At 38.4% G+C, this 16,358-nt stretch overlaps 1 protein-coding gene across 1 annotated transcript in view; it reads right to left on the reverse strand.

The window, feature by feature from the left end:
- Positions 1-4,754: 4,754 nt before the first annotated feature.
- LOC126237499 (E3 ubiquitin-protein ligase UBR5) overlaps positions 4,755-16,358 on the reverse strand; it is a 370,559-nt gene continuing 358,955 nt past the window's right edge. Inside the window, exon 46 of the mRNA XM_049947657.1 lies at positions 4,755-6,269. Coding sequence (XP_049803614.1) covers positions 6,057-6,269 — 213 coding nt within the window. The 3' untranslated portion in view covers positions 4,755-6,056. The remainder of the gene's footprint in view (positions 6,270-16,358) is intronic.

A 16,358-nucleotide genomic window follows, 5' to 3' on the forward strand; every position in this document is an offset into this window, starting at 1 on the left:
GGTTAGGCGTTATTATGTGTTCGTACATGTTTTCCGCGTTCCTTCCAGAACAGAATTTAAGCGGCTGCTAGCCGGGGACTGTACAACTGGTCCTTACTAGTGTAGCGATCTGGCCAAATATTTTCTGTCAAAATTTCATTTCCTTGGATATACTGAGAAGATAATATGTAATCTTTCTCTCCTGTTATTCCTCTCAATCGTTTTATTTCCATTCTGGTAGTCTGAATCTATGGATTTCGCTAGTAATTATAACAACGCTGATCATTCGCAAACCCAATCAACCACATAATCAGACAGCGATTGGCATTCATCCGTTCGGCTTTACCCCGCTCAGCTTGTATAGCCCCGTCCCCTTCTGACTGCAGAAAGTTTATTTCTAGATGGACGAGGATTCTCCTGACAGAGACGTCACGTACCACGAATTCAACTTATGATTCATTAATAAATCAACTTAAAATGGGTTAAAAAACAAACAGGGAAGCGTTTCAAAATCTTATGAATAATCAATAGATAAACGTCCGCTGGATGCTAGGCGCTTTGTTAAACAAGTTTTTTTCCTCAAGTATATGAATTTGGCGCCCCCTTTTCCCGGTAGCACCTAGCTGCGTGCTGCGACTGCTAGCACAGCCACATTCCTATAGCCAGAAGCGGGAGAATCTACTACTCAAACGCGACTCAAATGTGCATGCACATGAGCATGCTCGTAACTGCTAAAACAAATCTAATGTAAACAGTTGTCACTTCACGCTTATCGGAGACTATTTGTTGTTATGAAGCATTGCATAGTCTTCCTAAGGCCTTTGACACATTTTGCTGTTGGCAGATGCTTGCATCAGCACTGTGTGTCGTCGTCGTATATGGCGCATTTCCTTTGCAATGTAGGTTACTTTTGTTATTTTTTTTCTCTCGTTTATGTTTTATTGTTGAAGTATTATTCTGAAGTAGCATGATACAGTAATATCCTTTGTTAGAGTATCTATTTTTACCAGTCAAAATTACATAAATTTAACTGAAATCTAAATGAAAAATTCCCAGGTTTTTCCCAGTTTTCTCCCGGATTTAAATTCCCAGATCTCCCTGTTGCCCCGGGTCGTATACACCCTGTAGATTTTATAAGTTGGTTGGTGGAAGCATGTGAAGAGATTCAGAATATATCCCCTATGAAATTCTTTTAGACCATGAAGTTGGTTGATTTAACTTTGATGCCACATGCGAAACCAAAGATAGAAATGACGATATCGTTTCAGTGCTCAAAAATGTACCAGGCTGTGAGGATGTCGATGCAGAGGACATCACAGAATAGATGGCAAATGATGAAGCTGATGAACTGTTTGCGCAAGTGGAGGGAATTTGCAACACGGAAGAGGACTATCAGACTAAAATCTCAAGTTTCTTCTTTTTTGTTAGCCCTGGCCATTCACACAAGTGAACTGATACACTCATACCTTACAATGCAGGTCGCGTTTTGTTTACCATAACAGTTTTTGAAGGGATCAGTATGTACATAACAAACACTGTAACTAGCATGTATTATATGAGAAGTAGAAAATGTTAATTAAATCAGGTTTTGGTATAAGAACACAGCACTTTGAATGGTACAGCCAGGATCAGAAGACAGAATTTATAGAACTTTGGCCTATATGGATTTTTCTTACCCAGCCTGATCTTCTGCCACATTAGGCTGGATGGTCTAGTGTACCATTTTTTTTTTTTCAAAAAATGAGTTTTCAATATTATAGTGTTGTCAGTACTCTGCTGCGCATCCCTAGACTTGATCCAGGAGACAAACCGTGGAGAAAAGTATTTCAAACATGTGATAGTACATGGTGTATGGTCTCTGCACCAAGTGATGCTTCCTTCTGTAGTTCCAAAATGTAAAGGATGTGAGAAGTGGTTTTTGTCAACTACATTTCTACTAGTTAAAAACATAATGCTGTATTTCAGTACTTGTATAGGGGAGGCCAAGAGTCCTGAAGAGGTTATGACTGTGAATAATACTTTTTTATTCTTTTCTCCTTTATTTTGTTCGATATTCTGAGAGAGTATGGGAGATTGACCATGGAAAAATTCAGTATCATTCAATGAACCAAGGTTGCAGAATTTAGTTTGAAAACAGTTATAGCCCCTTCATTACTTTTGACCCATCCTGTATTATCGCAAATAAAACGATGTAGTGCCTCAGTATTAATGGCACTTGGAACAAAAACTTTCTTCTCGCTATTTTGTTGAAAGCTGACATTTTTGAGAGCATGGCTGTGCACAAAATACAAGTCAAATCTTGGAAAGAAGAATAACAGCACCCAGCCACTAGTAATAATGCTGTTCATTTAAACAAATAGCACTGTTACCAGTTTTGAATTGACAGGTTCGTCATCAGTCAGTTGTTCGCGTTTATATTACATTTGTTATTGTTGGGGGAAAAAATACGCAACATGATCATGTGTCTGGAGATATTTACATTTAACATTCTTTATTTATTGAGTTACAGTAAATTTAGTACAACGTTAATAACTCAATTTTGTGTGCTAAATGGGGGGACAACAAAACGTCTGATCTACTGGCTTGTACACTGAAGAGCCAAAGAAGCTGGTACACCTGCCTAATATCGTGTAGGGCCCCTACAAGCACCCAAGTGCCGCAACACAATGTGGCATGGACTGGACTAAAGTAGTGCTGCAGGGAACTGAAACCATGAATCCTGCAGGGCTGCCCATAAATCTGTAAATGCATGAGGGTGTGGTGATCTCTTCTGAACAACACGTTGCTAAGCATTCCAGATATGCTCAATAATGTTCGTGTCTGGGGAGTATGATGGCCAGAGGAAGTATTTGAACTAAAAAAATTGTTCCTGGAGCCACTCTGTAGCAATTCTGGACATGTGAGGTGTCGCACTGTCCTGCTGGAATTGCCAAAGTCCATCAGAATGCGCAATACACATGAATAGATGCAGGTGATCAGACAGGATGCTTATGTATGTGTCACCTGTCAAGAGTCGTATCTAGATATATCAAGGGTCCCATATCACTCCAGCTGCACACGCCCCACACTATTACAGTCTCCACCAGCTTGAGCTTTAACAGTCCCCTCCTGAAACGCAGGTTTCACAGATTCATGAGGTTGTCTCCATACCCGTACACGTTCATCCGCTTACAATTTGAAACGAAACTAGTCTGACCAAGCAACATGTTTCCAGTTATCAACAGTTCAGTGTGAGTGTTGATGTCCCTAGGTGATTTGTAATGCTGTGTTGAGCAGTCATCAAGCGTACAAGAGTGGGCCTTCGGCTCCAAAAGCCCATATCAATGATGTTTCGTTGAATGGTTTGCACGCTGACACTTGTTGATGGCCCAGCATTGAAATCTGTATCAATTTGCAGGAGGAGTGCTCTTCTGACATGCTGAACGATTCTTTTCAGTCATCATCAGTCCTGTTCTTGCAGAATCTTTTTTCCGGCCGCAGCGATGTTGGAGATTTGATGTTCTACCGGATATTCAAGGTACACTTGTGAAGTGGTCATACAGAAAAATCCCAACTTCATCACTACCTTGGAGATGCTGCGTCCCATCGCTTGTTCGCCGACTACAACACCACATTCAATCTCATTTAAGTTTTGATAACATGCCATTGTAGCAGCAGTAAGCGGTCTAACAACTGGGCCAGAAACTTCTTGTCTTATATAGGCGTTGCCGACCGCAGTGTGGTATTCTGCCGGATTTTCACATATCTGTATTTGAATACACATGCCTATGCCAGTTTCTTTGTCATTTAAATGTATTTCTGGCTGCAATACTGTGGTACACCATTTAACAACACACAATGGTTCTCCCGTTAACCATGCATAACTTTATTAAAAATCTCTCTAGCAGCTTTATGGAACTTAAGAAGTTCCCACTTGCAACCTATAAACTGATAATTCTTTACCTTGTTGTTTTCGGGTTGTTCCACGATGCAAACCATGATTCTGCAGTTAAGTCTCCATAACTTTGTTAAATGACATGTACCTGCTTTATCGATTTTAACATACTAATTCTGGCACCCTGTACTGCAAGGTCATGGATTATTGCAACACGGCATTCAACACAAGAAATGATCCTCCAGTTAAGTTAGCATCAGCTCATGAAAACTGCCTCTTGTTTCTTGAATTTCAATACATTCCAGATAGCAGCATGTAAAATGTCAGACATACTAGCTCGTGTGTTTGCAAATTTGCTAATGTAGCAAAGCATTCAATTTTAGAATTATTGTTCCCAGTTAAATCTGCATGACTTCAATAATACTGTCACCAGCTATTATATGAAGGTGAAGATATTCCTGCTGGCAGCCTCTAAACTGTCATCACTACTAACTTGTGCTTTCTCAGATCGACTATTGCAGCACAGCTTTCAATGCCACACATAACAGTTCTCCACAGTGTGTAACTTCGTTAAAACATCTCTAGCTGTTTTATGAAAGTATCTGCTTGCTACCTATCAGTTACAAACCCTATCACTTTGATTTTTTCTGGATCTACTATTCTGGCACAGCATTCACTGTCACAGAAAACGGTTCTCCAGTAAATCTTCCACAGAGAGGCACCTGTCTCACTATCTGTAAGCTGTTTTCCTCCTCCTATTAGTCACTTCAACAGCAACAAATTAAAATATGTCACAGATGCTATGATACATCTGAACTGATTACATTTACAAGATAGTAATCAACACAATCAGGAAAGAATACACAAATGGAAGTGACAATGACAGCTACATTTCCACAAACTTTATTGGTATCTGAATCTGAAAGAATTACACTTGGTATGAAGAAAACATTCAGTATTTATGCATTTTTGGTGAACATCATGACAAAATGAGAAAATCATAATCAACTGAACGATGTCTACATCTTCAATTTTGCTCACAAATAATGATACAGATAGTAAAAAATCTATTTCAACAAAAATTATGGTTGTTGCAGTAGAAAAATTAATGTCCTTGGTATTTTTAGAATGTTCTAACAAGAAGCAGATTTGTTATTTCAATATATTAACTGTACGAAAATGTCACTGAGAAATAAGATATGCCCTATACATGCTAATTAATGCTTTTAAGCTTAGCCATTTACATGTATGGTTATAACTTACTGCCCTTCATTGTGCAAAACTGATTATACATTCAGATGCAATACGTGTTGAAAATGTATTCTCTATGGGTGACAAGTGACATTCAAAACCTGCTGAAATATCTGCCACTTGGCTCATACACAATTTCATACCACTGTTTTCAGATGGGCATTGTGAATATATAAATTTTGTCAGAGTGAAACAAAACAATAAAATAATTTCAAAGCAACTTAAATTAATGCTGAAAATGATATTAACATTTAACATAACTATTACTGCTTGTCAAATAAATAATTTTGCAATTTCCTTCTCAGAAGAAAGAACGGGCGAATTACAAAATTATCTGGAATTCCAGCTGCAGAATAATCATAGCTTAGCAGTAATGTATGTAAATATTTGCAAATTGAAATACTAATGTCAAATACCTTAATATTAGGTAGTTAAAAGATTCTAGTTTGGTCACTATCACGAAGCACACATATAATTTCATAGACAAAACAAAATTCATAAATAATGCTTTCAATAAAATCAATGTATGCTAGTTCTGCATGTAGTATCTCAAACTGTATACTGCATTTCAATTATAATTACAAGACTAAATTATTCTTCTCCTGTGACTGACACACACACACACACACACACACACACACACACACACACACACACACACACACACACAATCTTCTCTCACAAAATACTGACTGCAGCAATGATTTGAAGGAGCCGGTTTTGCTCCCAAAGAGGATATCAACCTATACTTTCCTCCACATAAGTAGTTGATTCATACTAATGAGATGTCCTTTCTTCTCCAAAAAATACATTCACTAACATGTTTGTCATATCACCTCACAGCTTTCCACTTGCAACAACTACTGTAATTATAAGTTGCTAACTCGTTTACAGATATTTTTAAAGTTTGTGTTCATGTCATACAAAATCAAATAATTATCTCTTCTTACATTCACACAAACCCAAAGTTTTTTGTTTTAATAGCGAGGAGTAGTTTGTGTCGCAGAACGGCACGACTGCTATATAATGGAATATACAACCGAGATATACATGTGTTGGCTGTAGGCAAGTGAGAATCATCAGCTGGACGAATAGTTACACTTGGCATAGGCTGAAATCCGTCTTCACTCGCTGGTAATGCTGGAGATCCCGTCCAGAAATAAACCTGTACAAATGGTATGGCATAAAAGAATAAAGAATGAAATAAACTTTAGTACTGTTACTGAAAAAACTATGTAGACAAATTTATTATAAAAGTAACCACAAAACACATGTAAACTCAATGTGTGTGGAGAGGGAGGGAGGGAGGGAGGGGGGAGGGGGGGGGGAGAGAGAGAGAGGGGGGGGGGAGAGAGAGAGAGGGGGGGGGGGGAGAGAGAGAGAGGGGGGGGGGGGCAGAGGAAGAACATGAAACATCATTACAAACTTTCAACATTTTAAAAACATCTTGCATTTTTTGTCAGAATTAAATTTATTTTGTTATTTATGCTGAACTGGTTTCAAATATAGTTCACCATAAAACAGTAAAAAAGAAACTTTTGTATGACATAGCACACGACATACATAGTAACTTCCACGATAAAGAAGTATGGATTGTTTTATTATGTGGATCTGAGGAAGCACCTTAAAAACAGCAGACGAAAATAGCAAGCACCTTTGACAGCTCCTTCAGTCATATACCAACTGACTTGAGTTGATAATCAATGGTGTTCCAATTCAGCTTGGCAAAACGGGACACTAATATAACACACGACTGTGTCATCAAAAGATTTCTCCTAGATTTCCAGGTTGAAATTCTGAATTTCTCTGGATCAGTTTTAGCTGTGTGTGAGGGCAAGTTTTACTTTACTAGTTTCCATGGGTGCAAACGAAATTTTTTCAGGTTCTGTGCCACATATTAGTGATTATTCCGAGCTCAGCTAAGCTATCCAGTTTTATCAACAACTCATTAGTTATAAGGTTCTGCCACCTTGTAAATTCCTTTGTTACTGCTGTTTGTCACCACACTGTGCCATATTATTTTCGGTAGAATGTAACATCAACAGCTTTTGACAGCAATGACGAGTCATGATCATTATTGAAGCATAAAAATATGTGAAAGTTGGCAAAACACTATTGTGGATTGACATTAGTAAACAGAACTACATCCTGAACATTTGAAATCTATACAAAACATTTCTGTTGATACATGACACTGTTCCTGTTCCATGAATGTAGAATTCACAACTACATCACATATAACAAATATGGAATGGAAAGAAATAAAGAATATGGGGATGGGGCTGGTGGTAGTGAAATAATGAATGTATAGACAAGAAATGAGCAGTTATTCAAAATTCCTGGCTGCATTTATTTCTCTAATTACTGTGGCTTTGCATACATTCTAATTTTTATTTTATTTACCTTCCTCTACAGGCTCATTATTCGACCCCCCCCCCTCCCCCCCCAAATTTCTTATTTCCAGTTATTTACTTTCTTCTGTTTCTCATTTTCCAGGAGTGTTACACGATTCCCTGTAGAAACTAAGTTTTTATTTAACTCACCAGCAACACTCAGAAACTGATTGTTAAATACTATGCATATGTCTGACCTAATAACAGTAATATTTTTACTACAAAATGACTTTATATCGTTTGAGTTTGTGCTGCTGACCACACACTTCCTTCACAACTGACCATATGATTTTAATTTTATCCTGTGAATTAGCTATTCTATCTGCGTACTGCTACATACTGTTTGCCTTCCTAATAACATTTTTAGGCACCTTACAATACCGTTTGTAATGGGCTACTGTAGCTTGATTGTGGCTACTTCTAACATTTCTGATATAATTCCCACTTTGTTTCTACATGATAATTCTTATCCCACTAGTCAGCCATTCAGGTTGCCTTTTATTGCTACTACCCTGTTTAGAACATTCAAAGGGAAAGCAACTTTCAAAGAGCACGAGAAATGTGTTATGGAAAGCATTATGTTTGTCATCTGTGTTATCGCCACTATAAATATCCTGCAACTCTTGCTCCTTAACGAGGTCTAAAAAACACTCCATTGCTGTTGGATTAGCTTTTGTACAAAGGCCATTCACCCTTTTACTAACAGAATGCCCCTCTACTAATGAAAAAATGAATAAAAATATTGTCTATAGCTGTGCTACAGTTGCCCTGCACCCTGGTTGAAAAAAAAAAAAAAGTGTCTGCATCAGATCATATTAATTTAGCAGATTTTCCAGCATCCTTTTTGTTGCACAATCACATACAAAATTAATACTGAAGTCACTAATTATAACTAATTTTTGGTACTATAATAAAAACTAATAAAGTGAACCAGAACCCTATCTAGCTTGAGCAGAAATGCTCTTAAGTCAGAGTTAGGGGACCTATAAACAGCAACAATTAGAAGTTTAGTTTCACTAAATTCCACTGCCCCTGTTCAGTTCAGTGCTGTGAACATCTACGGACTCAAATGGAATGCTGCTTTTTTTTTATTATTTATTTTTTTATATACATACATAGCCACTCCCCCACACCGCAAAAAACTTCTTGAAAAACAGCCAGCTAATTTGTCTCCTGGTAAAGGAAGCCTCTGAATTGTTAAAATATTTAACGGATGCTCCGATATACCAATAATATCAGAGTCAACATCTACAAGCAGTTCACTAACTTTATCACTAATACCTCTTATATTTTGATGAAATATGCTAATTCCTTCCCTACTTGAATACCTGACTTCCTCTGAAGGTTATTTCTTTGTTAGAGAGACTTTCTTTAAGCGGGGATACATATTAACTGACTTCAATTTTTTTTAAAAAGTGCAGCTCTAACATCAACTACTACAGGAGTGATCCCACCACCGCCCAATGCACTGTCATCTATAAGCTTTGTCAGCCTCCCCTTCCCATACCTATGGAGATGCAGGCCATGCCTAGTGAAATCCGATCTACTGGCAGACTCAACTGGCACCACTGCAAAGTGAGCCGTGCCCTCCATCATCAGTACCTTCTCCAGCCCCATGTAACACCTCTAACAGATGCATTAAGATGAGGCTGATCATGACACTGAAACAGCTACACAAAGTGCATATTAGTGCCCCCAGTTTGAGTGGCTATCTTCACCATGTCACCACCTACATCATACTCCCCATCCCTATCCTCCACCTACAATCCCTACCTCTTTCGTAAAATTCCTACATAACTCCTCTATGTTAACAGTCACCTCAGCCAACCCCGCACTAGGCTTCACAGTGCTGGTGACCTGGTACTCACTCCCTAACACTTCCTGCAACTGCTGGCCCACACCTCTGCCATGCGAACTACCTGGCAGCAGAACCACCTTCTTTCTGTTACAGTTTGCAACTGACTTAGGTTCCCTAACTGCTGAGAACTGCTGCATGTTTCCTACACCTACAGCTGCAAGAGGCTCCTATCCACTAAACTCTTGACAGTTTGTCACATCTACTGGTTATACGCAGAGTACAACTGCCTGAATATCTCCTCCTAGCTGCCTTCTTACCAACCGCCAGTTCGGATTCTGCAGCAACATTCATCCTCCTCAACCTATCTTGTTCCTCCTTTGCATCTTGTAACTGCATCTGAGTCTTGTAAATGGACCTGAAGGGCACATATCTTATGCGTCTGCTCTTCTATCAACTTATTTCTGCATTTCCAGGAGAGGATCTCGCTAGAATGCCCACTGGCTTCCCCACCGCATTCTTCCCCAATGAAAAGACTTTGACAAATCTCACACTGTAACCCACTTCTCACTCATCATAAAATTTTAACAGTTACTGAGAAAACTAAATGTCTACATTACCTCAGTTCAATTGCAAGAGTAGAACTGAGCTCAATAAAGTTTTTTACAATTTTAAAACTATGTTACTCCTTTCTTATGGTTCAAACTTTATGACTGTGTATTTTGTTTTAACCTTATGTTGCTGAGGCTTCCCATTATATGACTAATGAATCTCTCGCAGTTTTAAGGCACGTACAATATTTTTTATACCTTCTGAACATTAGATCAATCTCGGTGGCTGTTGGTGCCAGATAGTTTCATGTACGTTCATGTAACAAAAGCGTTTTTGTTATCACTTTTAGATATCTGGAGATAACACCAGCCATGTGAAATGCACTGTTAGCAATAAAGCCTTTTGTAACAGACTGTTTTTTTCTTTTCGCAAAGATTTCCAAGGTCGTAGGTAGCTGTGATCGAGCAACAAACATTACAACAATTCAATGCTCTTCTTCCCATTTTTTAAAACAACTCAATAACAAATTAATTCCTAAACAGAATCTCATCATTTTAATGAGTCAGAACATATCTTCCTGTCTTCAAACAGTTAAAATTTCTAGTCTCTCGGAATTACCTGACTTTTCCAGTAAATTCAATTACCCTGGTAGTACAGCTGCCAAGTGAACATCATTATTACATGAACTTTCATAATTTGCCAAGTTCAGAAATAACTGCTCCAGCTAAAGTTTAACACCTGCTATAGCTCCACCAACATCAAAGGAGCAAACCTGTATGGTAGTGTCAGCAACTGAGATATCGATGTCGTATGGATATCAAAACCACATGATATAACATGAAAGTGGCAATCATGCCAAAATAGGTCTACTATAATGAACCATGGACCTTGCCGTTGGTGGGGAGGCTTGCGTGCCTCAGCGATACAGATGGCCGTACCGTAGGTGCAACCACAACGGAGGGGTATCTGTTGAGAGGCCAGACAAACATGTGGTTCCTGAAGAGGGGCAGCAGCCTTTTCAGTAGTTGCAGGGGCAACAGTCTGGATGATTGACTGATCTGGCCTTGTAACATTAACCAAAACGGCCTTGCTGTGCTGGTACTGCGAACGGCTGAAAGCAAGGGGAAACTACAGCCGTAATTTTTCCCGAGGGCATGCAGCTTTACTGTATGGTTAAATGATGATGGCGTCCTCTTGGGTAAAATATTCCGGAGGTAAAATAGTCCCCCATTCGGATCTCCGGGCGGGGACTACTCAAGAGGACGTCGTTATCAGGAGAAAGAAAACTGGCATTCTACGGATCGGAGCGTGGAATGTCAGATCCCTTAATCAGGCAGGTAGGTTAGAAAATTTAAAAAGGGAAATGGATAGGTTAAAGTTAGATATAGTGGGAATTAGTGAAGTTCGGTGGCAGGAGGAACAAGACTTTTGGTCAGGTGATTACAGGGTTATAAATACAAAATCAAATAGGGGTAATGCAGGAGTAGGTTTAATAATGAATAAAAAAATAGGAGTGCGGGTTAGCTACTACAAACAGCATAGTGAACGCATTATTGTGGCCAAGATAGACACAAAGCCCATGCCTACTACAGTAGTACAAGTTTATATGCCAACTAGCTCTGCAGATGATGAAGAAATTGATGAAATGTATGACGAGGTAAAAGAAATTATTCAGTAGTGAAGGGAGACGAAAATTTAATAGTCACGGGTGACTGGAATTCGTCAGTAGGAAAAGGGAGAGAAGGAAACATAGTAGGTGAATATGGATTGGGGGGAAGAAATGAAAGAGGAAGCCGCCTTGTAGAATTTTGCACAGAGCATAACTTAATCATAGCTAACACTTGGTTCAAGAATCATAAAAGAAGGTTGTATACCTGGAAGAATCCTGGAGATACTAATAGGTATCAGATAGATTATATAATGGTAAGACAGAGACTTAGGAACCAGGTTTTAAATTGTAAGACATTTCCAGGGGCAGATGTGGATTCTGACCACAATCTATTGGTTATGAACTGCAGATTGAAACAGAAGAAAATACAAAAAGGTGGGAATTTAAGGAGATGGGACCTGGATAAACTGAAAGAACCAGAGGTTGTAGAGAGTTTCAGGGAGAGCATAAGGGAACAATTGACAGGAATGGGGGAAAGAAATACAGTAGAAGAAGAATGGGTAGCTCTGAGGGATGAAGTAGTGAAGGCAGCAGAGGATCAAGTAGGTAAAAAGACGAGGGCTAATAGAAATCCTTGGGTAACAGAAGAAATATTGAATTTAATTGATGAAAGGAGAAAATATAAAAATGCAGTAAATGAAGCAGGCAAAAGGGAACACAAACGTCTCAAAAATGAGATCGACAGAAAGTGCAAAATGGCTAAGCAGGGATGGCTAGAGGACAAATGTAAGGATGTAGAGGCTTGTCTCACTAGGGGTAAGATAGATACTGCCTACAGGAAAATTAAAGAGACCTTTGGAGAGAAGAAAACCACTTGTATGAATATCAAGAGCTCAGATGGCAACCCAGTTCCAAGCAAAGAAGGGAAGGCAGAAAGGTGGAAGGAGTATATAGAGGGTTTATACAAGGGCGATGTACTTGAGGACAATATTATTGAAATGGAAGAGGATGTAGATGAAGATGAAATGGGAGATAAGATACTGCGTGAAGAGTTTGACAGAGCACTGAAAGACCTGAGTCGAAACAAGGCCCCGGGAGTAGACAACATTCCATTAGAACTACTGATGGCCTTGAGAGAGCCAGTCATGACAAAACTCTACCATCTGGTGAGCAAGATGTATGAGACAGGCGAAATACCCACAGACTTCAAGAAGAATATAATAATTCCAATACCAAAGAAAGCAGGTGTTGACAGATGTGAAAATTACCGAACTATCAGTTTAATAAGTCACAGCTGCAAAATACTAACGCGAATTCTTTATAGACGAATGGAAAAACTGGTAGAAGCGGACCTCGGGGAAGATCAGTTTGGATTCCGTAGAAATGTTGGAACACGTGAGGCAATACTAACCTTACGACTTATCTTAGAAGAAAGATTAAGAAAAGGCAAACCTACGTTTCTAGCATTTGTAGACTTAGAAAAAGCTTTTGACAACGTTAACTGGAATACTCTCTTTCAAATTCTGAAGGTGGCAGGGGTAAAATACAGGGAGCGAAAGGCTATTTACAATTTGTACAGAAACCAGATGGCAGTTATAAGAGTCGAGGGGCATGAAAGGGAAGCTGTGGTTGGGAAAGGAGTGAGACAGGGTTGTAGCCTTTCCCCGATGTTATTCAATCTGTATATTGAGCAAGCAGTAAAGGAAACAAAAGAAAAATTCGGAGTAGGTATTAAAATTCATGGAGAAGAAATAAAAACTTTGAGGTTCGCCGATGACATTGTAATTCTGTCAGAGACAGCAAAGGACTTGGAAGAGCAGTTGAACGGAATGGACAGTGTCTTGAAAGGAGGATATAAGATGAACATCAACAAAAGCAAAACGAGGATAATGGAATGTAGTCAAATTAAATCAGGCGATGCTGAGGGGATTAGATTAGGAAATGAGACACTTAAAGTAGTAAAGGAGTTTTGCTATTTAGGGAGTAAAATAACTGATGATGGTCGAAGTAGAGAGGATATAAAATGTAGACTGGCAATGGCAAGGAAATCGTTTCTGAAGAAGAGAAATTTGTTAACATCGAGTATAGATTTAAGTGTCAGGAAGTCGTTTCTGAAAGTATTTGTATGGAGTGTAGCCATGTATGGAAGTGAAAAATGGACGATAACCAATTTTGACAAGAAGAGAATAGAAGCTTTCGAAATGTGGTGCTACAGAAGAATGCTGAAGATAAGGTGGGTAGATCACGTAACTAATGAGGAGGTATTGAATAGGATTGGGGAGAAGAGAAGTTTGTGGCACAACTTGACTAGAAGAAGGGATCGGTTGGTAGGACATGTTTTGAGGCATCAAGGGATCACAAATTTAGTATTGGAGGGCAGCGTGGAGGGTAAAAATCGTAGAGGGAGACCAAGAGATCAATACACTAAGCAGATTCAGAAGGATGTAGGTTGCAGTAGGTACTGGGAGATGAAGAAGCTTGCACAGGATAGAGTAGCACGGAGAGCTGCATCAAACCAGTCTCAGGACTGAAGACCACAACAACAACAACAACAACAACATAATAATAAAGTAATTGAACACAGCAGTTTCCTGGTCTCATAGCATGATACATGACGTCCGCGGAATTTTTTTGATTTTTCAGACAAGACGCCACCTTGGCAATCTGATGCCCAGCTGAACAGCTGGAGATTAGTCATCATATCCTTATTTTTTTAACATCTCTCCAGTAATTGTGCCTTTTGGTTTTACTGTAATTAATGAAGTGGAATGATAGTCTGTCAGATGCCACACACTGTAATTTGTAATGTTGTAAATAAAATAATTAGATGCTACAACTGAAATTAGTTTGGTGTAAATAGAGCAAAAATTTCTATTTTGGTGATAATTCAATCTTCCCTTTTTACAATACACCATGGTTGTGGGACATTTAAAACATACTTTATTTTAATAACAGTAACTGTAATGTATGTTGGGAACATAATAGCACAGAGATCATAGTTTGTAGCAAATGAATGTCTAAGGTGTATCTCATAATGCTACGAATAAAGTAATTGTAATTGGTGGCACTGCAGGCTACAGTGAATTGCATAATAGTACAAGGCTTGTTGACTGCTTTAAGGCACAAATATATAAAACTGATTTAAGATGTACCCCTCTCAAAGTATAAATTTGCGTAGGTGAGCTAAATCTTCACAAGATGCAGTATGATGGTGCTAGTTGCTCGGAGTATACTTGTGATTGCCTGGGGATTAGTCTACGTAAGTGGCACCATCTAACACAGTTCAAGAGGGCCAAATCTTACAGGAACAAAAATCATTATCAAAGAAATAAAAAACTAGAGTTTCCTATTGTTTTAAACAAAAACAATAAAGCTCTAAGGGAAGATGGAATATTTGATGAAAACCAGGAAATTGGAAGTTAGGCAGCAAAGAAACAGCACTGATTCATTCTTTAATGTCTGGTAAAAGACAAGATACATTATAAGACAATCTACAAAGTTTGATATGGAAATTTCAGAACCATCAAGAATGTTTAACCACATCCTATAAAGAAGGATGAGAATGTGGTAGAATGCAATAAATATGGGAATAGAGGCTCAAGAATACGTGGCCTACAGGTAGAGAACACAGCAGTCACAAATGATTATGCATTATTAGGGAAAAAAAGTGATATGAAAATTATTTTAAAAAACTGACTGAAGAAAGAACAAAAGTCTGTATATCATATGAGATGACAAGAATACCTAGAATAGGAACAAAATAAACAGTCGGAAAGTGAAGTATGAAAAGATCAAAGAGACCAGATAAAGTTAAAATCCAGGAGAATGGACACAACCATTCTGACTTGATAAAAAGTAAAAAGGCTGATTTAGTATGTACAGAAAAAGTACACAGTTTCTTGTAAAGAAGTTTACGAATTACATCACAGTAGCGAAGAAAGAAGTATTTTACAGTTCAGAAAATCTGACACTGAAAAAGAAATAGAAAAAAGTGGAACTACACAAGAAAGAAAGAACTTTAGGAAGATTTTATGACCAAAAACCTGCCTCCTTAGCCAAGGATGCCAATATGGTGGCACTTGACTGATGTACATTGTTCTAATCTTGGCAGTGGAAGCAATCTTCACCACCATTATTTGGTCGGCAACAGAAGGAGAGATGGGGGCATAAAGTTCCTGATCATCACATTCTGCACCACTGTCATGTATTAAATTCGAAACCTCCCCACAGTTTCTCATGGAGTGACGGCATGTGACTGTACTGATTATGATTGGCCTACTGGATGGGGGCTTTTAAGCTTGTAGATCCCTGTGATGCTATCTGAGAGGAGCACATTGAATTGACACCAGCTTTCTTTTCTTTCACCATCAGACAACACAATCATGACATGATGCTGAACACACATCGAAAAAGTCACTTACACACAACACATACAGTTAACACATAACATTCAGACTCTAAATTACATGTGGAGGAAGAAAACCCTTTCCAGTTAGGTGGCTGAGTGTACCCTTCGAGGTTTCCCAACCAACAAAGCCATGTAACCATGTAACATTCACATATACTTAAAACCAGAAAAGGAAAGGAAGGGACAAGGATGAAGAACAAAATCAGAGTGGCACATGGTTTGCACGAGAAGATACAAGATCTATGTGCACTTGACAAAAATGTGTGATGGCAGGTCAAAACATAAAATTTTCAATCATCAAGTTACAAGCAACCAAAACATGGTATGTGGAAATAAAATTATATATTTATAATAATAATAATAATAATAATAATAATAATAATAATAATGTATACAGATTATATCAAAATATGAAGATGTAACCATGAATAAATTTTATTTGGTAGTAACTACAAATAAACAAGTATTTCAAACAAAGATTAATAACTTCAAGGGGT

Source organism: Schistocerca nitens, chromosome 2 (assembly GCF_023898315.1).
Source record: "Schistocerca nitens isolate TAMUIC-IGC-003100 chromosome 2, iqSchNite1.1, whole genome shotgun sequence".
Classification (NCBI taxonomy): domain Eukaryota; kingdom Metazoa; phylum Arthropoda; class Insecta; order Orthoptera; family Acrididae; genus Schistocerca; species Schistocerca nitens.